The 24,489-nt window shown below is 40.2% G+C and overlaps 1 protein-coding gene across 7 annotated transcripts in view; it reads left to right on the top strand.

Moving 5' to 3' along the window:
• The window catches only part of erc2 (ELKS/RAB6-interacting/CAST family member 2), a 41,360-nt gene that overhangs the window by 4,800 nt on the left and 12,071 nt on the right, over positions 1 to 24,489 (top strand). For 5 of the 7 annotated variants that reach the window (XM_086086580.1, XM_086086585.1, XM_086086584.1 and 2 more), the window contains exons 2-11: positions 2,970 to 3,806; positions 12,095 to 12,118; positions 14,925 to 15,359; positions 15,551 to 15,625; positions 17,826 to 17,981; positions 19,547 to 19,714; positions 20,709 to 20,876; positions 21,502 to 21,639; positions 22,770 to 22,910; positions 22,995 to 23,135. In XM_086086580.1, the coding sequence (XP_085942706.1) occupies positions 3,126 to 3,806; positions 12,095 to 12,118; positions 14,925 to 15,359; positions 15,551 to 15,625; positions 17,826 to 17,981; positions 19,547 to 19,714; positions 20,709 to 20,876; positions 21,502 to 21,639; positions 22,770 to 22,910; positions 22,995 to 23,135 (2,127 nt within the window). In that variant the 5' untranslated portion in view covers positions 2,970 to 3,125. The remainder of the gene's footprint in view (positions 1 to 2,969; positions 3,807 to 12,094; positions 12,119 to 14,924; positions 15,360 to 15,550; positions 15,626 to 17,825; positions 17,982 to 19,546; positions 19,715 to 20,708; positions 20,877 to 21,501; positions 21,640 to 22,769; positions 22,911 to 22,994; positions 23,136 to 24,489) is intronic. The other 2 variants (XM_086086583.1, XM_086086579.1) reach the window with 1 other exon arrangement.

The following is a 24,489-nucleotide window of genomic DNA, read 5'->3' as shown; positions in this document are numbered from 1 at the left end:
TATATTTGCATTGTATTATTTTATAAATTATTTTATAAATCTTGCCTAATAATTTTCTTGTTTTGTACCAAAAAACAAATGATTGTCCTAATCGTGATTGCAAGTACTACCAAATTAATCATGATTAAAATGTTCTTCATAATCACGCAAAATCAAAATTCAAACAGCAATGAAAAAAAAGCATGTTGAGCTGAAATGTTGCAAATTGTGTAAGGTTTCTTCATCTTACTTCTGTTTGCTAATCTTTTGCTCATTTGTTGGCCAATGAGGGACGAGCATTTATTTATTTTTTATTTATTTATTTTGTTTTTACTGTGGGTGTGCTTTGCAGAGGTGTAGAACTGCAGTGATCACTCAGTGAGAGCTGTGTGAAATACTTTTAAAGATGACATTTAGGGTGTACCTAATAAAGTGTCCTGTGGATGGACCGCATATGAAGCAGCGCAAAGATGAAAAGAATTGCTTACCCCTCGTCTCATGCTACTCGTCGTTCATTGCGCTAGCTTGATATCGTATTACATAGGCTATGACCCTGTGGGTGCGTGTTAGTGTCTCCGCAATGTTGTGCTAAGCTTTCACTTTGATTGAGCACTTTTTTAGTCAGGCCTCGATTTAAACATCAGCGTGCGTAAAGAAGCTGACCAGCAAGACGTTTACCATCGCAGTCACGCGATCGATATGCTTTGATTCAACGTTGCGCGACGTCCGTGTTCCCTGAACGAGCGCCCGCACCTTCAAAATGCTGAATAGGTCAACTGCTCACTTTGCTTATTAGGAAGGCAAAACAAACATCTCACGCATTTATTAATTGCTCAGTGGCTACGATTGCCGCAGACTGTTGTGTGATAAAAGATATTACTGCATCCAGGGCTTCCGTTTGTCTATTAATTATCTCGTGTACTGATGCTTGTAAAGCTCTTCTGTCTGTATCAGGAGCTTTAAGTGGATTTTGATCAATGTCGGCCAGAGGGAAATCCAGCGGCGTGCTTTGTATACGGTCGCTGGCCACTTCACTGTGCACACCTGCATAATCGGAAGATAATACAAATCAAATGAGTTTGACATTTTTAGAGTGGTATTGTATTAACAATTATTATCGTGGCTGTAATGTGCACTTGTGTAGAAGAGAGGCTGTTATGGTCTTCATTTACACGGAAGGAGCACATATTATTATTATTTTTTTAATTATTATAGTTATTCTTCATAAAATGGCAACATAATGTACCCATGCAGCTGAAAATTTAATTAAAATGTTCTTCCAAAGGGATTATTTGATTATCTTTGCAAAGGCGAACATATTTGATGCCGCTCTTCTATTGGATCGTAATTGTGCACGCTTACGGAATGTGATTATTGACACTTATTGTATACGCCCTACTTTTGGGAACTACTTCAAGCATATTAAGCCTAGATTGGGTCAAAAAGGAGTTCTCAAACCCTTTGGTTCTATGGACCTCTTAAGGAGAGAAACGTTTACAGGAAAAACCTCATAATCGTAATGCCATTTACCAAGTGCACCCATAAACGGTGACATGGTGCCCGTTTATATGTTGTAAAAAGCGATTTGTTTATTGGCTGTTTGGAAACTTTTGACCCGAGGTACTGTATGTGCTTCCAAGATAAATATTTCCCCAAGGTCGCCTTGCCTCACCTGTACAACTATCCTATCTAAGATAGGGAACTGTAATTGGCTTTTTATGTCGTGGAATGAACTAACACTGGATCTTGATATTAAATCACGACCACATTTAAAATCAAAAAGGAAGAAAAAAAAATCCCCACTGGAAAAATATCTTTCCTGATTCTGAATGAAATATTCACATAATCGAATTGATTATCCTCACAAAAAAAAAAGGTCAAACATTCAGTCGTTTATCATGTTCTAAATAAACAAAGTTGTTTATTTTGTACAGTACACAAGTATTGTAGAAGGGTTTAATTTCACAAGCTATGCTTCTGGCCTTTCATTTTTAACCTGTACTTATTTTTTTAAATTCATTTAGTATCTTTTTTTTTAACTTCCTGTATGTCTGTCTCCTCCTCCTCCTCCTCCTCCTCCTTCTCCTCCTCCTCCTCCTCCTCCTCCTCCTCCTTCTTCTTCCTTTATTAATTCAAACTCCGACACCCAATTCAAATTGAGCACACAAACCAGAACGGTGCTGTCAAACAAGACATAAGAAAAAACACAAAACAAAAAAAACACACACAAAAAAAAGGTCTAATCATGTTTTAAGTTATTAAATACCGACAAAGCTTGCTTCGTCCTACTCCTAACTCTCCTCACTGTTCTTCTTCTTCTTCTTTTTCTTTTCTTCTTCTTTCTTGTTTGACAGCACTATTCTGGTTTGTGTGCTCAGTTTGAATTGGATGTTGGAGTTTGAATTAATAAAGCAAAAAAAATAAAAATAAATCTTCTCCTACTCCTCCTTCTTCTTCTTCTTTGGATACAGTTCAATTACATCAGTTTGAGAACCACTAATCTGCTTTAAAACAGCCAAACCTCCAAAATAACTTTTTGTTTACCTTTCAATGGACAATGTATAGAATTTAGTGTCATCTAGTGGTGAACACATAGAATGCAACAACCTAAGTTCAAAGCGTGTGCATTTTGAAGCATGAACACTACGGTGCCTCAGAAAGACCAGACTTTGCAAGCCTACCACCATTACGACATTCGTGAAGTTCTTCTCTTTTGGGTCAGAAAAATGGCAGCGAAACATGTCAGCCTTCTGTAGGGCGCGGTGCGACCCATGCAATATGATTAGCAATTACTAGACCTACAATTATATATATAAAATAATGTATATTGATGTGATAGAGAGTGGAGAGTGAAGTTAATAGTTGTTTTTTAAAACGAATAAACATGAAGAAAACTTGACAAATTCTGCACACTGTCACTTTCGGGTTGTCTTTTTGAATTTGTGTATTATTCACCTGACACATCCAAAATATTGTTATCTGTCTTCCAGGCGCCTCCGAGTCGTTCCCTCCGAGTTTGACGTGCCCCACCTCCTAAAGACGTCGAATCAAGTCACCCATGTGCGGTTCAGTCAACCTGTGCAGTATCATCGCAGCGTGCCCCCGTTAAGGACCCCCCTGGTGGCCACGCGGCCGACTCACGGGACATGTACGGCAGTGCCAGAGCTGTAGGTCACTTAGAGAGCAGCCCCGCACGCTCCCCGCGCCTGCCTCGGTCCCCCAGACTGGGCCATCGGAGGGCCAACAGCGGGGGCGGGAGCGGCGCGGGGGGCAAGACGCTCTCCATGGAGAACATCCAGTCTCTCAACGCTGCCTACGCCACTTCAGGGCCCATGTACCTGAGCGACCACGAGGGCGTGGGCTCCACCGCCACGTACCCCAAGGGAACCACCACTCTGGGTCGGGCCACCAGCCGGGCCATGTACGGGGGCCGCGTCACAGCCATGGGCAGTAGTCCCAACATCGCTTCGGTGGGACTGCCCCATGCTGACCTTCTGTCTTACAGTGACCTGGGCTCCATCTCCATGCTGCACGCCCACCACCACCACCACCATCAGGGGGTGCCCTCCGCCCTGCTCAGGCAGGCGGTGCGGAGCAGTGGCGGGGAACTGCTGGAGATGCAGGCCCAGTTCAGGGATATGCAGAGGGAGAACGAGATGCTGCGCAGGGAGCTGGACCTGAAGGACAGTAAGCTGGGCTCGTCCACCAACAGCATCAAGAGCTTCTGGAGCCCCGAGCTGAAGAAGGAGCGCATCATGAGGAAGGAGGAGGCGGCCCGCACCTCCATCCTCAAGGAGCAGATGAGGGTCAATCATGAGGAGAACCAGGTGAGAGCCATCGGAACAGTAACTTTTTTTTATGTTTCTGAGACCTTTCTGGAAAGAGTTAGTCTAATATTCGGCTCTGTTCATGTTTTTACTTGAACATATCTGCACAGTGGGAAGTTTGTGAACCGCCCGTCTTTGTGATATAAAAAAAAAGAAAGAAAAAAAAGAAGAATATCACCAAATGATTCCCGAGCGCGGCCGCTGCTGCTGCTCACCGCTCCTTCAGGGGATGGGTCAAATGCGGAGAACGAATATCGCCCCATTTAGGTGGGTGTGACAATCAGTGAATCTTAATCTCTTAATCTTAATCTTATATGAAATAGCTAACAGACCAACCCACAATAGGTACAATTATATATATAGACAAAAAATTTTGTTAGTAGTTACATCTCACATGCTCTTAAAACACATTTAAACTTTTTAAAACTTGGGTTGCAAGTAAAGATTTTTTTTAATTATTTTTTATTACTCTGCTTCTTCCAATCAAAGTAACTAAAACCCAAAATGTATTATTGATTCAATTTTGTCCGTAACATCAGGCAAGAAATGTAGATGCTTGCTTTCCAAAATAAAAGCAGATGTTTGCAAATGGCTTATTTTTGATTAAACATGAAATGAGAGAATATTTACTGCTGGCTGTTGAGAGGCGGAAATAAGAAGATTTATTAAAAAAAATTATTCAAATATCAAAATAATTTTTAATTTGATAATCAGTTGTTGCTTGTTAAAACACACTAAAACCTATTAAAGCACAATTTGAGTGTACCAGTATTTCATTCAATGAACACGCTCGTAACTTTAAATATCTCACATCGTCTTTCCTCATTTAAATGAATGGAAATGCCATTAATCAGTTTCAACCTCCACTCAAAAGATACCTAACAATTTTTGTAATGTGTTTTTTCATCATTTAAAAAAAAAAAATCTATAATATTGTACTGAATGTATAGCCAGAGAAATTTAGTGATCTATCTACTTGCGAGCTTGATGATGCTTCTTTTTTGAAAACTATTTTTTTTTTTTTTTGCTTTCCACGCAAGCCATTTTGTCCTCGTTAATGCAGAATGTTTTTATTAAAGTAAGTCCGTGTGGGGTCCTTTATTGGCCGCCCTCTGGTGCGGGGGTGTGGACATGGCCCAGTTAAATCAACTTCTGACAAGAGTGGGCAGCTCGCTCAGAGACACAAGACACTAAAAAGCTTCCCGTCTTTTAATTCCTCTGATCGTCTGTCCGCCTCCATTCATGCAGACTTTACAAAAAGTTTATCTTTGACTAAATGCATAAAATCCCCCCAAAGCGCAGATGTCTTTTATTTGCTTATAGCCTCATATATTCTAAAATAAGTCGAGTCATTCCAGACTGAACACAATTTCCAGTCCACCTTGAGTCATGCTAATTTTGTAGCTTGTCATCTTCATCTCATTATGCAAATTGCTAATAGAAATGTAGCCAGCACGCGAGTAGTAGCTTCTGCGCTAGGTTGGCATTTTGCTTGTTTGATTGTGGCATGACGCAGCGACATGCTCAAGCCAAGTCAAATGTGTTATCTTTATTGTTCTTGTCCATTTTTACGATCATCCAAAGCAGCAGACGCAGCTCTTTGCTTTAACCCAGATTGTGTCGACCTCGCTTTCAATTTCAAACCAAAACGTCTGTTGCTTGTGCCTTTGCGGCTTTCCTGGAGTTGAAAGAGACGACGTGTTATTTTACTGTGGAGCATCCCTTCTCGCTCACGCTTTGATGCTTTCACCTGCTGCAGATCCCTCAACAAGAGCCACGGGGACTCGGATTCTTTCATTTTTATGTACGTCTGCCGTTGTTCAGCACAATTAAACACTCAGCGTGGATCCTTTTACATATGTATAACTTGCTTGCATATATTACGTAGAGCAGAATATAAAAAGGTGCACGTTTTGGACTTCTTTGTGGACACAGACCATTTCTTACACTCGCCGTTATCTCGGCGATTGCGCTCATTTATGTTCACAGGCAGATATGGCTTGCTGCCATAATTGCTCTTTTCTATCTCGATTTTCTGGACTCTTTAAATGCACGGGCTTGGCCTGAACGACTGTGTAGTTAAACAATAATGACCATTGTGTTACAGTCTTAAGCCATCTTTGAATTCATTGTTTTAGTAATGCCGTAATGCTCATATATAATTTTACAATAATACACTGTTGGTACTTGTGGGTCATTTGCCTGACTTGAGTTCATTTCCTACACACGTTCCTATCAATCGATAATGCTAAATGCTAACTTGGTTGACTGTTCAACAGTGCTAATTTTTTGCTCGGTCCCGCTGTGCCATTTACCTCGCGCCAGTCACGCATTGTAACATTGGAAAGTTACCGCTCGAAAGCTCGCGTTGCCTGATTGCCGACTGCCGACCTCAGTGGATACTTGGACTACATTTCCCATGATTCGAAGCAGGAAGTAGTTGTAGTTCCGGGCATTGCTTGCTAAGTCCGTCTTGCTACGCAAACGTTACCGTGGAAGTACATGGAAAGGATGGGTTTATTGTATGAATCGCTATGACAACTGAGTGATTGACGTACACATGGCAAAAAAACAGGATGCCGGGTTGGGACCCGCGTAATTTCGGGGCAATGAGGTTGGCGAAATCCGCCGTGATGCAGGATCCAAGGCTCAAATGGGACTGTTCCGGCTTAAACGGGACGTTTGGTCACCTTGGACCAGTGGTGTCCAAAATTTTTCTTATGAAGGCCGCATACAGAATAATCGAAGAATGCCAGGGCCACTTTATTTTTGATTTATTTTATTAAGTTTTTTGTTATTTTTAAACAAGAGAAACGGTTTGAGATTTTTCATGATTTTGGGGTGGCCCACACCCCTGAATCCCTCTAGAATAGATCCGCCCTAGCCCTGAGCCAATTTCCACATTCATAATCAAAGGAAGAGTAATTAGTAATAAAAGGATCATTTTTAAAGCAGTGTTTACGTGAGGATTTTAGTTCATCATTAATGTCATATGTTCACAAATCAGACCTTTACACAGACAGCGGAACACGTTTTTGCTCCTGAAATTTCATTAATTGAATTACAAAGAGAAATATTTCTATTTTAGTTTTAAATAGTTTATTTGCATATCTAGAAAAACAGGCAGTGTTAACTCGTTCAATCCCAAAAACGTGTAAAAACGTTATATAATACTTTGTCCTTCACTCCCCCAAACTTGTTCACATGTTATTTATTTATGTATTTATTTATTTTTAATGCAAGAGCATACATAAGGCTTTGATGTAGCTTCTGACATGAAGAGGTGCCTTAAAGCAATGGTGGTTATTACAAACAACAGCCAGCAGGTGGTATAAGAGATCAACCAGGGCCATGCTGCAACTTAGTTTTTGTCAAACTTAGCTACATTCTAATGCTAATTGCTGCAAAACGGAAACAGATACAAATATACTTTTTTTCCTGATGAAAGAAGAGACTCTAATCTTGTTTTTATAGCAATAGAACACAATATTTTGCGGGCCTTGCAAAATCTGTCAAAATCCCGTAAAACAGTCGGAGCGAAGAGGGTTGCTTCAGTGAAAATGGCTGGGAGTGAATGAGTTAAAGTTCTTTTTTTTTAAATGCTGAGGGCCGCTAGAAAATGAACGGTGGGCCACAAATGGCCCCTGGGCCGTAGTTTGGACACCACCGTGTTAGCCAATATGTTATGATTCATTCTCACTCGAATGATTCGGCATTCCTTTTTAACGACACAATTGGAATCACCAGCGATTCGTGCACTGCCCTAGCAATTATACTTGCATAGAACAAAGTAAGAAAAAAATACTGTGAAGTTGCAGACAGCTGCCTCTATTTAACCCGAAATAAAATGGAGCCCTAATTAATTCAGTCACAAACATTCTCCTGTTTGCTGATTTATGATGTCATAAATGAAGAAGGTGATTAAAACAAGAAAGTGGGCATTGGCGTAATATCTGGCATAGCTCAGCATGCGTTACAGCAGCTCTCACAGCAGGTGCCTGAGGCGTCTGCGAGCTTGAGCAAATATGGCGCATCATTCATCTGTTTAATAAGATGAGGGAATAAACGCCCGTGTTTACCGCGTCCACACATTACTGTTGTGTGAGAGTCGTTCGGCCGCTTCCAACAACACACCAATGTTTGACTTCAGCACATTTTGCTGAGCTGCTGAAGCTGGACGCAATCTGCTGGCGGCAAAAGATGTGAGCTGGAGCCGGTTACGTCCGCCTGAGTCACGACCAGCAGTGACGTTCGCTCACACACTCGGCCCTTATCAACGCAAGCGCCAAAATGGAGGCTGAGCTACATACATTGCAACACTAATCATGTTCATGTGTGTGTGTGTGTGTGTGTGCGTGTGTCATGACATTTAGACTCAAATGACCTTACCGCCAAAATATGTCAAATGAAAAATCGTCTGATTATTGTGATTTCATATGTGATTATTTTGTCAACTCAAGCAATGAATGAATCTGATCAGATTTGTTGGACATAATTATTTTTGGTCTTATACGGCAAATATAAGACTATAACCAATAAAATATAAGTTATAGGTTTGGCTTACACTAAAATAAAGTTAAATAATCCATGAATTAATTTGAAAGACATTTTATCTACTTCAGTTAGACAACTTAGATTTGTTGTTGATGTACTAAGACTTGCATTATTTTAAGCAGACACAAAAAAAAAGTGAAAGTCAACCTTAAACATTTCTTGACAATTATATGTTATATGTAATCTCACTAGTCTAAACATGACATTCTGATTAATATTACATTTGTTGGAATATGAGTTAAGCAGCAAAATCCAGCTGTTTTTATTCATCTGAGAAGGCGGCCATTTTGCCACTTGCTGTCGACTGAAGATGACATCACAGTTGCTCAGGGCTCAGGTAACGACCAATCACAGCTAAGCTTCTGTGATTGGTTGTGACCTGAGCCCTGAGCAGCTGTGATGTCATCTTTAGTCGGCAGCAAGTGATAACATGCCCCCCCCCCCTCTGAGATGGACAAAAACGGCTGAGTTTGATTCATAACTAATTATTCCACAAATGTAATATTATTCGGAATGTCATGTTTAGACTAGTGAGGTAAAGATATGAACTGCACTTCTTAAAAACTGAACTTTTCTAGACACTATATAAATAAATGCATAAAATATACATGTGTTTAAAAATAAAGCCTACAGACTGAGCAACTTTATTTTATTAATTTTTTTACCAAATTGAAGCCTTTGTGATTTGAAAAACTGTATTCCGCTACATTGCTATGTCAATTTGATTTTTTTTTTAATTGTGGTTGATGAGGGTGCAAAATTAATATGAAGATCATCTGTTTAAGGCAGTGCTTATCAATTATTTTTTGTTACCCATCCCCCACCCAGGAAGAAGAAAATACCCCCCCTCCCCAACACTCCAACACGACTCTAAATAGTATAATTTGTCTGTAAAATTGTTGTAAGTACTCCTCTGCAGAGATGCTAATTCTCCTTGTACACTCTCTGACATTGAGAGCACCACTGCCACCTACTGTAGTGGATGTACAATTACATTTTATTCTAGTGCAATATGACAACAACAAAAAAAGTTCCCTGAAGTCACACGCGACCCCCTGGCATTGCACTGTGCCTCCCAAGGAGCCCCGGGCGCTCCCCTCCCCCATCTGCAATATTACTGCTGCACACCGCGGCTTTAATGCATCATGTTTTTAATATGGCACAATACATTTTGAAATAATATATATGCATGAATATCATTAGGTTTTATCCCTCCTAAACATTTTAGCTATGTCTTATCAAGCCAAATACAATACAGCATATATTAAGAAATGATTAATTACCCTCTTTGAACTTCCAAATTATAGTCTCCCGTATTTCTTTTAGTTGATTTACAACATAGAAATGATGAATTTAGTGAGCAGTGACTCAACTATTTGGCTGCGCATGAGTGATGCATTTGCCCACTCTTACTAACACATACACGCTCCTGCAATTGAGTTCATGTTGGTTAGTGCCACCTGGGTAAACTATTCCTTTTCCATCTTTGTTAGCCACTTAAAGAGTCATGATTGAACAGCGTGAGTCCACTTTTGACCCAATGATGAATTCTCAACATTTTAGGTACGCCAATGACGTCTCTCTGACAAACATGAATTGAAATGAGTTAGTGGCCGGAATTTTCCAGTTCGCATTTTCACAGTGCTGTTCCTCATGCTTTCCTCAAGCATATGCGAAAAGAACACGTTCAGTGAGCTGGCATGGCGTTAGCGACTGAGGTGGCATTAAAAAGTGGGAGCATCTCATTTTCCGGATGTAGCACTCAAGCAACAAGAAGGAAGTCTGTGTGTCTCCCCCCGCCCCTCCCCTCATTATTTTGCGGGCACGGTGACCACGACAATATCGTATGAGTCCTGACTGACAAACAGGAAGTGGCTCACTCGTACTATTGATGGGTGGGTCGCAGTCTTTTTCCAGACATGGTGCAATTATGCAAATGGCCTCATTGACTGCACTAAGCACTTTAGCTCCAAGATGGAAGGCTATTGATCAGGGCAGAACATGAGATGAAGAGGAAGCTGAGATACTAGACAGACTTGCTGAGAGGGGCGTTGTCATTATTGATTGGCCAATCAAATTTGGAGTTGAGTTTTTATTATTAGTCATTGTGTCATTATTATGAGACGTGATTCCCCATTGCTACGATTTACTTGCTGAAATCACCGGGATGTCTGTGACAGACTTGAATGGGAAATGACACGAAATGGAGGCTAGTATGAGCGGTGGATGGATTCTGGAAATGACTCACACTCGGAGTGTGACTCAAATCGACGGAGGTACGTGGATGCAGCCTCTCGCTCAGCAGGAATTTCTTTTTTTTTTTCTTTTTTTTTTACAGATTATGAAGAAACACTGCCGTCTAGTGGGCGGAATGCAGACAGCCATAACATTAGGTACACTGCTCACTGATGGTTCATGCAAAGATACTTTTATCGTGTCCTGTTGTTGTGAATACACGGAAAAGGTACACACAAATATTGGATTTAGTACATTCAGAGGTTATTAAAAATGATGAGATGTGGATATCGAAATAGAAGAGCCGATGAGGGCAAAGACTGAAGACGATCTTTTGACTTTACAGCAGCGCTAACCTGGACTGAATTGACAAGGACAGAGATGACAGGAAGACAATAAAGACCATAAAGACATTATGAACTACATTTCAGTCCAAACTGCAGTCAGTGACTGACGCCTCATCTCATCATCTGATAGCACTTTTACTAGCATATTATTCCTACAATCAACATGCATTTCAACACACAGATACGTGATGACGTGTTGGCTGATTATTGTTGTTATTGTCAGAGTAAGTAGTAACTTAAATGGATGCAACATATAAAGCAGTATTACCAGATGATTTCTCACAGGCAATCAATGAAGAGTTTTTACTCTTAGCACGTCTGTGTTATAAATCTGCGTTTCCGGTTTCGAAAGTCGTCCTCATGTTTTGTTTTGTTTTGTTATAAAACCAGTTCCCCTCAGATCATAACAAGTCTTAAGCAGCTTCTGAATACTGTGACAAAGTAAATTATAATGCACTGTATACATTATTTACACAATTTAGAATTTGACCAAGTAATAGAATTTCAGTTTTAAAAATATAATTAGTAAATAATGGGATTATTTAGTTGAATCTTAATGAAATGATTCGGTTCAAAAGCAATTTTCCGATTCTAATTGGAGAGTCTCTGTTGCCGAAATACATGAGTGCAGTCAGTCAGAGGATGTGTCTCCTTTATTCTCGCCTCTTTCCTCTTTTTATATTGTAATATAACTATTTGTTTGTGGCTCAATAAGAAATTCAGTACATGTTGATTTGAGTTCATAATTGTTATATTTGATTTTTCCAAGCGTGCATGCGAGTGGTTTGGTTTGTTAATATGTGCCTTATAGCAAGCAATCCTGTCAGATATTTCATATGCACATATTTTCTTAATGTGCTGCAAAAATTGTTCATGCTTAATATATTTTCAATAATTTTTAATGAAGTAGCTGTGACTTTTCATTCATCTCTTTCCAGAAAGGTCAATAAATTCTTATTTTATCTATAAGGAATCTTGTGATTAGAAATGTGGATATCATGAAATGCTGGACAGGCTGTCAAGTGGCTTCTTTTTCCAAAATTGGTCCGGTTTACGTTTCTCATCCGTCTCTGTTACGTCACGCTCTGACACTGACTGTTTTACCATACATTTGTGTTTTTTTTTTCTGTTCGTTCTGCCCATGCTGTGCAGCTGCTGGATGCCAGGAGAACAAAGGTTTGTCCCTATGTTTGCACCAAATGTGGCGTGCACAACATAGAGTCACCTTCAGTGTGATGTGTACTTGCAGAAACCTGGCAATCCCTTTACACCTCTTCTCCTTATGTGACCCCGAGAATAAATTTGAATTGATTCTTTCAAAGGCCACCAATACCATTTGAGTCATGATACCCTGAAATATGTTCCTATAGATCGTGTAAATGATACTATAATTGTAAATCCATGTTAGCGCCACAACTCACAATCCCTGATTACTGTGCCGTCAGTTTGAACTATTACTAACACTTTATTTTTAACTATCAAATTTCTAACATTGTAGCTAAGCTTTGTAGCTAGCTTGTGTTAGAAATCATTCATTTGATTTCCTGCGTGTTCAAAATAAAACTGAAAGTTGAGATCTCGTGAAGAAGTTTTCTTGCAAGCTTTTATTATTCAGAAATTTCTAAAGTCACTTTGGATCCTTGCTCAATCAGCAATGACCGCAAAGTGTGCCTCTCGCTCTCTGCTCTTGCACACTTATACAAAAACAGTGATTAGAAAGAATACTGTCATCTTGTCCTGTCAGCAGAGTGAAATACACAACTTAGAATCCTACACCAGTTCCTATCTCAGTCCACTCCAGATGTGGGTAAACAATTGGTCCCCGGCACCTCCTTGCACCAGGAAATTTATGGACAGACCTCTGCTTGCACTTTCAAACATCCCCTCATTTAGATAACTCAGAAACCTTACTTGACATTTCTTTCCCAGGGAGGAGAACAAAGGACTATAGATTGACTAACAAATGAATTAACTGTTGTCTTATTATTACACAGCTCTAACTAATATAAAAAACGATTAAAATATAAATTGAAACAGAAAAACAATGTTAATAATCTAACATTTGCTACACTGCAGCTAAGCTAGTACAAGACGGGAATCGTGTGTCAGAAAAGGCTGCGGCTGTGTACTCAATCTTTTTGGCAAATATTAAATAGTTGAGACAACTTGTAGTTAAAGTTAGTATAGAGCATTAGAATGAACGAACTGAAGGAATTCCCATAGGACTCTTCACAGCTGTTTCTCCCCAAATTAGGAGCTGTTTGTTACACTGTTGACTTTAAATTCAGTGACTTTGAATCTGTGGGGTTCATATCACATCCACCAGCATAATCTCATTGGAGACGGCATTTTGGAAGTGTATGACGTAGTAGAGGAAGCTAACATGGTCCATGGCTTTGGCTGGGACATTTGATGACTGGTAGCTTAGCAGTTTAGCTAAGTTAAGTTTAGCAATTTAGCTCATTTTCATTTAAATTGTGAATTTTAAGACAAATAGACTGAATTCTTGACATTTGGGTAACAAAAAGCAACAACAAATTGCCTCAAAAAGGGTCTGACATGACTTTTAGGGTCAGATGAATAACTCACAAAACCAGCCTTTTTCTTTTTCTTTTTTTCTTTTTCAACCAAGCCACCCAATATTAGGGGTTGTTTCATACAAACCAACCCAATTTATTATTATTATTATTATTTTTGTACAAACCAACTTTTTTCCTTTTTTTCTTTTTCTTTTCCTTTTTTTTTAAACAAAACATTTCAGGGGTTTCTTGGGTTATTTATTTGACCCATTTAAAAAAAAATTGTTTTTGCCTTACCCACACACAGTTGGATTAGTCGCTTTTTAGATCCAATAACAGTCAAATAAACCCGTATTTTACTGTTATTTTAGAGTATATAATTTCAAGCTTAATTGGACAATGAATTCTACATTTTTTGGAGGTCAACATTGTACATTGAACGTTTCAATGATGAAAATGTTTTACTGTTAGTAATTCAAACTGATGGCCCAGTTTAATTTTGTGAACATTTTTGGACAATCAGATCCTGCTCTTTAGAATTTAAGAAGGTCTCTCAGTAACATTTTCTCACTGGACTCCTCTTATATGTATACCTGCATAATCACATCTCATATATAGGATCTATTTAAAAAGATTATTTTATTTATTTATTTATTTATTACAAATGTTGAGTTTTCATTCACGCTGTTGGAGAAATGTTACTTAAATATGTCTATTATTGTGGTTGTGGGGGCGTGGAACTGCAATAAATAAAAAAAATATATATATTTTGTCACTCTCATAAAGCTAAGTCAGGTCACAGTAATTTTACACCACAATCATGTTATGAACCATATTGCTGAATCAATACGTCTCTGACAGTGTAAATCAAAATCAACATTGTAAACTTTTTAATGGTATCATTTTTGATACAGTTTTGTATTGCATGTGATGCGATTGTGCAAGTGTACCTAATGTTCTGTCTGGTGTAGATACATTATTTTCCAAATATTTTAATCGTGCTGTTCCAAGTCTTTCTATAGTGAGATGAGTCTGAAGCACGATGCAGTATTTATAAGATTTGTATTTTATATTCTGCCAGAGTGAACCGATCCCTGCCGGGCATCGGTTTTAATTACTGATTAATTTAATTAATTGCATTTATGTCGATAAAACAGGCAGGAAATATTGCTTTGATAGGATTCTTATACCCTGCATATTTTTATTTTTATTTTTGGGGGGATGACATCAGGTGTCCTTATGCTGATTAATCCTCTGTCACACGTTTTCCAAAATGGCGTCTTTCTATGTTGACGTCCTTGATCGCAGTATTAGCTTGTAAAGAAGGTAAGACCTGCTCCTCGTGTTTTCAAACATTCTCTCCGACATTTCAGAAGTGTGTCACCCTCCTCTCTGTTGAACTACCTGTCAAACACTTGTACTATTTCCGCCACATGAGCCTGTATGTGTCTGAACCTCATCAGCATCTCCAGATGACCATCCAGGCTCTCCAGGACGAGCTGCGCACACAACGCGACCTCAACCACTTGCTGCAGCAGGAGAGCGGCAACCGCTCCGGCGGCGACCACTTCACCACCATCGAGCTGACCGAGGAGAACTTCCGCCGGCTGCAGGCCGAGCACGACCGGCAGGCCAAGGAGCTCTTCTTGCTGAGGAAAACCCTGGAGGAGATGGAGCTGCGGATCGAGACGCAGAAGCAGACGTTGGGAGCCAGAGACGAGTCCATTAAGAAGCTGCTGGAGATGCTGCAGAGCAAAGGGCTGCCCTCGGGGCCCGGCAGGATGTCCGAGGACGAGGAGCAGGAGAGGAACAGGCGCATTGCTGAGGCTGAGGCCCAGCTGGGACACTTGGAGGTCATTCTTGACCAGAAGGAGAAGGAAAACATCCATTTGAGAGAGGTAGGGAGTTTTATTGTTGTTGTGAACTTATTTATTATGCTAATTGGCCCAATGTGGGAAACCAAATGTTTGAAATTGACAGCCCTTGCTTACTTTGAAAGTGCTATAAAAAAAATAAAAATAAAATTTGTATTGTTCATGTTTTGTGCAATATAAGCTTTCACAACATGTTGCGTGTTTGCTTCTCAAAGGAGCTGCACCGAAGAAATCAGCTGCACCAGGATCCAAGCAAAACTAAAGCCCTGCAAACCATCATAGAGATGAAAGTAAGTACAATTTACTGCCTGACATTCACATGCCACAAAAGCAACCAGAGCATGTAATAAACGGAATTAGGCTTGCATACAGAAACTCAAATCTAAGCATTCTACGTGAATTTTTTATGAATATAATTGCTTATTTTTTGTTATTTGTGTAACTGTGACTGGTTCCCGGATACAAACAATATGATGGAGTGTACAGCAAATTGAATTTATGGACATTTAGAGGCATCACTGTCCAAACACAGGCTCACACTGATGCGTTTTCATGGAAATCTATTCTTGTTATTGTGATACTCTGCTGAGTCAACACACGGACTGATTTCACTACAACGGTGGGGTAAACAAGCGTTTGTGTGTACGTGCACGCGTGTGTATGTGCGTGCGTGCGCGTGTGTGTGTGTGTGCATGTCTGCTCCAAAGCAGCTGTGTCAACATCAAAATTCAATAACACCTTTCAATTTTCATATTTGCAGTCATAAATGACAAAAAGCAAAGATAAAGAAAGTAATCACTAGTGTAAACTAGCAAATTGTAAAGCAGGTAAAAAATAGTTTTGGTCACAAAATCACACAATCTGTCAAAAATAAAGACTGGTCTATTTTTATGCCAGGCAAATCTTGGGAATTTGCTAGACGTGTCACGGCGCATCTTGCAATCTGGTGACAAAAAGTAGGCTTGTTTTTTAGACTCGCAAAAAACAGGTCTAAATAATGGCGCAGGTGGTGTAACACCATTTTGGTGGATTTCAATCTCATCTCTCGGGAATCTAGCGAGTCAATTTTCTTACTGCGATTGTCAAGCATGTGTGCGCTTCCACCGCCCTCATTTTAATGGGAATGAGGGGAGCCGCTTCGATTGGCCGTGTTCCATCCCACATTTATGCGCGATGGCATAAATAAGGCCAATTCTACCTTGAGAATTTCCCATGGCCAACTCGAGAATTGTTGGATGGATAATAATGCAACATTTAGAGACAAAAAGGCTTACTTTCCTGAGACCACACCCACAATTTGTGCACATTTTATTGTACTCTAGATAAATCTATCACTGTAGTACAGTGCATCTGCATTATAGAAATATATGAGCTGTGCTCCAAACCAGCCTGAAATCAATCCTCTCCCATCCGAAGACGAGATCTGACAAGCAGAGAAATTCAGGCCATCCAGCTCGCAAATCACCGTCGACGGCAGCAGCCTCACTGCAGAGGCCTGACATCACTTCCTCAAAATAAATCATGACATCATCGCCTAGTAGACGCGGCCGAACCCCCGCCCCACCCCTTCGCCTTTGCCGTCACGTGGGACGCGATTTGTGCCATCCTCGTCGATTAGCGCAGCGAGCGAAGGGAAGACCCGCCTCCTCTCTCCGTGCCCAGGAAGACCCCGCGTCGCTCCCCTCCCGCCGCCTTTCCAGTGCTGTGATGCCGATGGAAGCGCCAATAATCCCCCCTCCCCTTCTCCCTCACGCCCTCTCCTCCGAGCTGAGCCGAGAGCGTACAGCCCGCCTGCTGCTGCTGCTGCCATGGAAACAGGTGTGGTTGTTTATGACAGTGAGAGGCCAGCATGCGAGCAGACCGAGCGAAACGGAGGCAGGGAAAACATTTAGTCAGCAAATGGATGACATGTGGACGGGATGAAATCTCTCGCTGTTAAAGGCGCGACGGCTTACATCTTTTGCGGCAATCTTAACTGATGGGCGTCCATGTGAGGTGAGCTGCAACATGCATGAGTTTTACTTTGATCCGGTGCGGATTCATGACATCCGTTCAAACAAGTTCAACCTGGACGAAAGGAAGTGACCAAAAGGGAATGTTGCGTGCGAGGGGCGATGGACCATGGCTAATGTTAAAGATGTTGTATTATTTATTCTCAAAAAAAAGCCGAGGTGCACTCACACTCGCAGTTCTGCAAGCATCAAAATCTGCAGCGTGTTACTTTTCCTCCTTATTCCGCCGCACGTTTCTCTCCAGTCTACCCATGCAGAATGTTTGCGCAACATTTCTCAATGGTGATTAGCCTTCTGCGCTAGCAGCCTAGCAAGCTGCTCCAACGCAATACACAGAACTTCTGCTACCCTCCTTTTTGTGTCACCCTCTCTTTAAAACCTCATTCTCCGCCTTTGTGGACTCAAGTTCAGTTCTCATTTGTTTCCTGCAACTTGTGAGCATGCCAGTGTGGATTCTGAAGTGCATTTCTGCGTGCAGGACACCAAAATCGCCTCCCTGGAGCGCAACATTCGCGACCTGGAGGATGAGATCCAAATGTTGAAGGCAAACGGCTTGCTGAACACGGAGGACCGTGAGGAGGAGATCAAGCAGATGGAGGTCTACAAGAATCACTCCAAGTTTATGAAAACCAAGGTAGGTGGCGCGCCTGCGTCCTGATTGAGCTATACAGGGAGGTGAATACTCAATAAGGCTGCTGTGTTTAGCATTTAGCAACATCAGCAAATTGTCTTGTTGGCTGTAATCTCAGAGATGCATTTTTTTAAAGGAGAGTGTATACATAAGAATATAAATTTGTTAGTGATCAGAGAGTGCCAATTTTAAGGTATTTTAAGGCCTGTTGCCAGAGCCTAGGCTTAAGAGGGGCACAGGAAATGCATGGGGAGGGGGGGGGGGGTCCAATTATTATGAATACCCTTCAGACAGCATTAACCTGTTTCATATTTTGGATAAATTCACATAGCACTGCCGTGCATCCATCCATTGAATGGCGCCCGCTGACCAGTATTATCATAGACAGCATTTACAGTACATACACATACAGTGAGTACGTTGATGCTGCAGCCATATTGGAAGAGGCAAAGTGAAGCTGTTTGTAAAGATGCCTCGTTGAGTTTCTCCTTGGAGATGTATCATCAAAGCTACAACTCATTGGATTAGTAAGATTAGCTTTTATTATATTATCCCATTCTAACCCAAACGATATGTGGCTCTTTTTTCAAGTAATTGTTGACAGTTTGTAGTATGTCCCTCCTCACTTGCCGTACGCTGGTCTTGTGCGGCAGTGTCCTCTGAACTCCTTATTTACAACTACGTACATGTTATACAGACATGTTTTTATTTGTCTTGAACAAACGGCTACTGTTGGCCGCAGCCGACGCCGAAAACAAGAACAATTCACGAGCAGTGAGTAGTAGCAGCAATGAACACTGTGTTGTGTTTACTGACACTCGGACATAAGAGTGCGAAACAGAATGGGCAACACCGGAACACATAACACACTTAGTTCGTTACAATATTTTTAATGTCTTAGTGATAAACAACTCAACATTAGTATTTTAAAACACTAAATTAGCGACCATGAAAAATATAATAATAAAAAAGCGTATTTTTAGAGATCCATGCCTTAAATGGGGGGGGGGGGGCACAATCATCTTGGTGGGCGGGCACGGACCCCTATGGCCCACCCATGGCGACTGGTGTGCGTATTGGTACTCGTGATGGTAGCCAATACCTCTTGTGGCCATTTTACGATCAGGAACTAGAAAATAGAAGCTTCTACGTATTGGTCTGAAAAATGTGGTATTAAACATCTCTAATATGTGTGCTCTTTGACTTATATTCAGCCGCTGAAAGTGTAACGCTATAATCTGCCGAGTGTATGAAGCTTCTGCACCTTCTCACGCAACTTGTGCACGTCTCTCTCCAGGGACGCGTCTGCCTCCCTGAAGCATTGACTTTCTGTTTACTCACTGCTTCTAGTGTACATGGACCAGGCGCCAAACGGTCCACAGTTTTGTTGAGCTATTTTTAGACCATTTTTCATCCATCATGAATAGGAATGATGTATAATACATGAGGAATGCATTTGGGGGTTGTGGCAGTCCCAAATGCGTTTTTAATGACAGCAACTTGTGTTGATGAAAATAGCGCCAAAGTTTTGAATATTGTGATTTCAAAAGTGTTTGTGTTCGTTGCAGATTGACCAACTCAAGCAGGAGTTGTCCAAGAAGGAGTCCGAGTTGCTGGCTCTGCAGACAAAATTGGAAACACTCAACAACCAGAACTCGGACTGCAAACAGCACATCGAAGTGCTCAAAGAGTCTCTCACCGCCAAAGAGCAACGGGCGGCCATCTTGCAAACAGAGGTAAAATGAAACTGTTAGTGCAAGTACATCAACAAGATAATACAAAAATGTCTACTTTCATTTAGAGTAAAGCAAATGGGGGAAACATTGTCAGCATCTATTAAGAAATGTGTTATGGTTTCGATGAACCCATGTTTGAACTTTGAAATTAGCAAAAGAAGACCAAAGAGTGAATTGTGGTGGTGGCGGCATCATGCTTTGGGGTTCAGTTGTGGCCTTAGACAAGATGGAGAGAATACATTTTTTTGTCCAAATAGCACTCATAGTTACCATATGGCGGATTTCGACATTATTTATCACATTGTTGTCATTCATACATTACACCAATTAAAAAGGTTTCCTTTTTTTAAATGTTATTTTTATTTGTAATTATTTAAAAAAAAAAAAATTTGTACTGTTAAATCGCTAGCAGGCATGTTTTCATCATAACGGAACTAGAACTACTTCCTGCTTCCGTGTCTAAGAATCATGGGAAATGTAGTCCTACCAGCCTAATGCTGCACTCATTGGTCAGACCCAACGCAAGCTGAACTTTTCTGGCGGCATATTTCCAGTGCTAAAATGGTAAACAGCAGAGCCAACTTCCAATAACTGCCGGGACCTAGCAAAAACGTTTGGACGCAAGGTAGCATATAGCATTAGCTAAAATAATAACACAACCACTGGTCACCAGATTGACATCCGAACGTAAATAACATGTGCAATTATTTTAATTTTATCTTTATTCTGATGTTTTAACATTAAAAAAAAAATTGTGTAAAAATTGTTGAGGTTAGAGGCCATTTTAATGACAGAAAAAGTTTTGAAATGATTTATCTTTTTTTTTTATAGCGAAAAACCTGATATTTTAACAGGGGTGTGTAGACTTTCTATAGCCACTGTAATGGGAAGTAAGTCACTAAAGCGTCTTTTTAAAGAAACCATGGCACTTTTCCTGCTATTTTCCATTTATTATTTCAAATCATCTGCCATGTTTTCTTACGTCATGCTTCAGGTGGATGCTCTCCGTCTGCGTTTGGAGGAGAAAGAATCCTTCCTCAACAAGAAAACCAAGCAGTTGCAGGACCTGACGGAAGAGAAAGGCACTCTTGCTGGAGAAATCAGGGACATGAAGGACATGCTCGAAGTCAAAGAAAGGAAAATCAATGTCCTGCAGAAGAAGGTATTCATATATTCATTCCCAGATTATCGTGTGACACCTTGACTTTGACGTCAGGTTTCCGTGTATATTTGTGAATCTGTGCAGTGCCTTATGATTGGAGTGTTTAGTTGTATTTATTTTATTTGTCAGGGGGGCATGTATAGGAAACATTCAACTGAAATGTATTACTATGTGATGTGGATGGATCTGTTTACAGTTTCAGTTCACTCTCAAGCTGAATGAATAGATTTTCAAATGCGGTTTAATATATCAGCACGATCTGAAATTAAAACCGAGCAACTTAACAGAGTGAGAACTCTCGGGTTTGAGCGTGGGGGGAAAAAGTCCATAGAAAAGAAAGACGAGGAGATATTTCTACCTCACTGCCCCCAGCGCGCGCGCGTGCGTGCGTGTGTGTATGTGTGTGCTATAAATACTCCCAGTGATACACTCTCTCTCAGCCTGACCTGCTCATGCGTCCTCTATTGTTTCCTTCTCTCACACTCATCCTCTCATCTGTTGTTTGTTTTCTTGGTCTGTGTTGACTTAAAAAAAAAAAAAAAGTAGCACCTCCTGTTGAGATGATTTGGTGTTGATGTTAATATCTTGATAATTAGTGCCTTGATTTGTGTTTCTCCTCCTCCAGATTGAGAACCTGCAGGAGCAACTGCGGGATAAAGACAAGCAGCTGAGCAACCTGAAAGACCGGGTCAAGTCTCTGCAGACCGACTCCACCAACACCGACACTGCGCTGGCCACCCTGGAGGAGGCGCTATCAGAGAAGGTAAAGCGTTAGCTTCCTTGCCTTGTGTATGGGAAAGGAGAGCCTCAGTCGTTTACCCTGTGAAAAATGAGGGTTCACTAAATCAAGTCATAGAATTACTGAGATCCTATAGAGAAGCAAATAATATTATAAAAGAATACAAATGTTGAGTGGACAATCATACAGTGCATGCTTACATGTGATGCATCTCCCTGTTGCTATAGCAACAAACTAGGAATAGGACTGGCTCAACGAATCGGTTTAGCCCTGATTATTGAAGGGGAAGTCAACCTTGAACATTTCTTGACAATAATATGTTATATGTAACCTCACTAGTCTAAACATGACATACTGATGAACTCATTCACTGCCATTGACGGCTATAGACGTCCCAAAAAAAATTCACTTTTGTTAACAAGAGTATGAGAACCTAGAAAAAAAATATTGTACATTTAGAACAGATATAAAATGTGTGATTAATCGTGAGTTAACTAGTGAAGTCATGTGAATAATAACAATTAAAAAATGTAATCGCCTGATGCCCCTAATTAAAAAAAGAAAAGATTATTAAAAATTAGGGGGATCAGGCAATTAAATTTTTTAATTGTAATTAATCGCATGACTTCAATAGTTAAAATTCTAGGTTTTCATACTCTTGTTAACAAAAGTGGGGAAAAAAAGGTGAAACTAATAGAAATGGTTCAAATGAATTTTGGACGTCTATAGCCGCCAATGGCAGTGAATGAGTTAATATTGCATTTGTGGAATATGACTTATGCAGCAAAATCCAGCTGTTTTTATCCATCTCAGGGGGCGGCCATTTTGCCACTTCGATGTCGACTGAAGATGACATCACAGTTGCTCAGGGCTCAGACAACGACCAATTACAGCTCACCTGTTTTCTGAAGCTGAGCTGTGATTGGTTGTTACCTGAGACCTAATCAACTGTGATGTCATTTTTACTTGACTGCAAGTGGCAAAATGGCCGCCTTCTGATATTGATAAAAACTGCTGCATTTTGCTGCTCAACTCATATTTCACTAACGCATTATTAACCAGAATACCGTATTTAGACTAGTGGCTGCATAGAACTTTTTTTTTTTTTACTCCCCTATTATTAAGTTCATTCTGCATATTTTTTGTGTCATCAGGAGAGAATCATAGAGCGTCTGAAGGACCAACGAGAGCGGGAAGACAGAGAACGTCTGGAGGAAGTCGACGCCTACAAGAAGGAGAACAAGGATCTCAAGGAGAAAGTCAACAGCCTGCAGATAGAATTAACTGAAAAAGAGGTTTGTGAATCGCACGCTTGCATTTTTTTTATTGTGTCTTTTTTTGTATCTCAACACTGTCTTGTCCTGCGCGTGTACCTGCAGTCCAGTCTCATCGATCTCAAGGAGCATGCGTCTTCTCTGGCGTCTTCGGGCCTCAAGAGGGACTCCAAACTCAAGTCCTTGGAGATCGCCATCGAGCAGAAAAAAGAGGAGTGCAGTAAGTTGGAGACGCAATTACAGAAGGTAGGTGTGCGCCTCTCGGTGCGATAATTCACTTTGTACAAGTCTCTGCTGTTGTAATGTCGGTTGACTTTCGTATTCGTAAGTCTGAGCTCCTCCTTGTAGTTTCAAACATACAGGTGCATCTCAATAAGTGAGAATCACAGAAAATGGCATTTAGTAAACCACATTATACAATAATTAAACACAGAGGAAAATACTTTTCTGAAGGCCGATTAAAAAACTTTCGATTGTTTCTATATTGTAATGTAGTATTCTTGAGATGGTGAATTGAGGTGTTTTAATTGACTATAGGCAATACGCATCAATATTATAATAAATGAAATCATGAAGTATTTCATTCTTTTGGAGTGAATCTAGAATCTAGATTTTTGTTGTTCTTGTTGAACTGATTAAATAAAATACGTTTTCCAACAATGTTCTAATTCACTGAGATGCACCCATTATTTTCAATTATTTGTGTCCTGACGTTAACATTAAGGACCCTGTAAAGTGAAAATAAATATCTTCTAAATTTGACACACTGCAGAGGAGTTTTGTTAACAACAACACTGTCAGATTTGAATGATTAAAAAACATCGCAATAAATAAATTGAGGCTTTAATGTCAATGGCCGTCAACTGTCAATTAAACACCACGATATAAATCAGATTCTTTTTTAAAATTTTATTAATAATAATATAATATAATGATATATAAAATATATATAATAATAATAATAATAATAATAATAATAATAATAATAATAATAATAAAATTAAAAATATATATATTTATTTTATTTTATTTATTTATTAGTTTTTTTTAGGACGGCATGGAAAAATGGAGTCAATTTCATCCAACATCTTTCTTTTGCCAACACAAAACTACGTTTGCGCCACAAAAATATACAGTACATCCCCTTAAAGCCTCCAGTGGCTGGACTATATCCCATCGCCATGACAACGAGGCGCTCATTCTAAAGCAGCCAGCAACTGTCCGCATGCTGACTGTCATGTCTCACTTTTTTCCCCTCAGTCTTCCGCTTTGTTTTGATGATGTATGCGCACTTATAGCCAACAACGAGGCACTCTGGAGCGACCATGGCAGCATGAAGAATTTGCGCACATGATGAGTGTCACGTGCAAAAAAAAAACAACCCCTTTCTCGCTTTTCTGACATTCTTTTGATCTACCTACACTCATGGCCAACAACGAGGCGCTCTAAAACGCTCATTTCTCAATTATCTTCAAATTACAAGGTCCTTAACACAAAGAAGAAATCTACCCAACTGCAGACAGGAAATTACACACAAACTTTAGTCAATAGAAGCATTTCCAAGACTTTTGAAAAGCAACACTGAATGTCACTGCGACCA

This window comes from Leptonotus elevatus, chromosome 10 (genome assembly GCF_054856555.1).
Source record: "Leptonotus elevatus isolate MCC_2025b chromosome 10, RoL_Lele_1.0, whole genome shotgun sequence".
Classification (NCBI taxonomy): Eukaryota; Metazoa; Chordata; class Actinopteri; order Syngnathiformes; family Syngnathidae; genus Leptonotus; species Leptonotus elevatus.
This window is presented reverse-complemented; position numbering and strand designations above follow the sequence as displayed.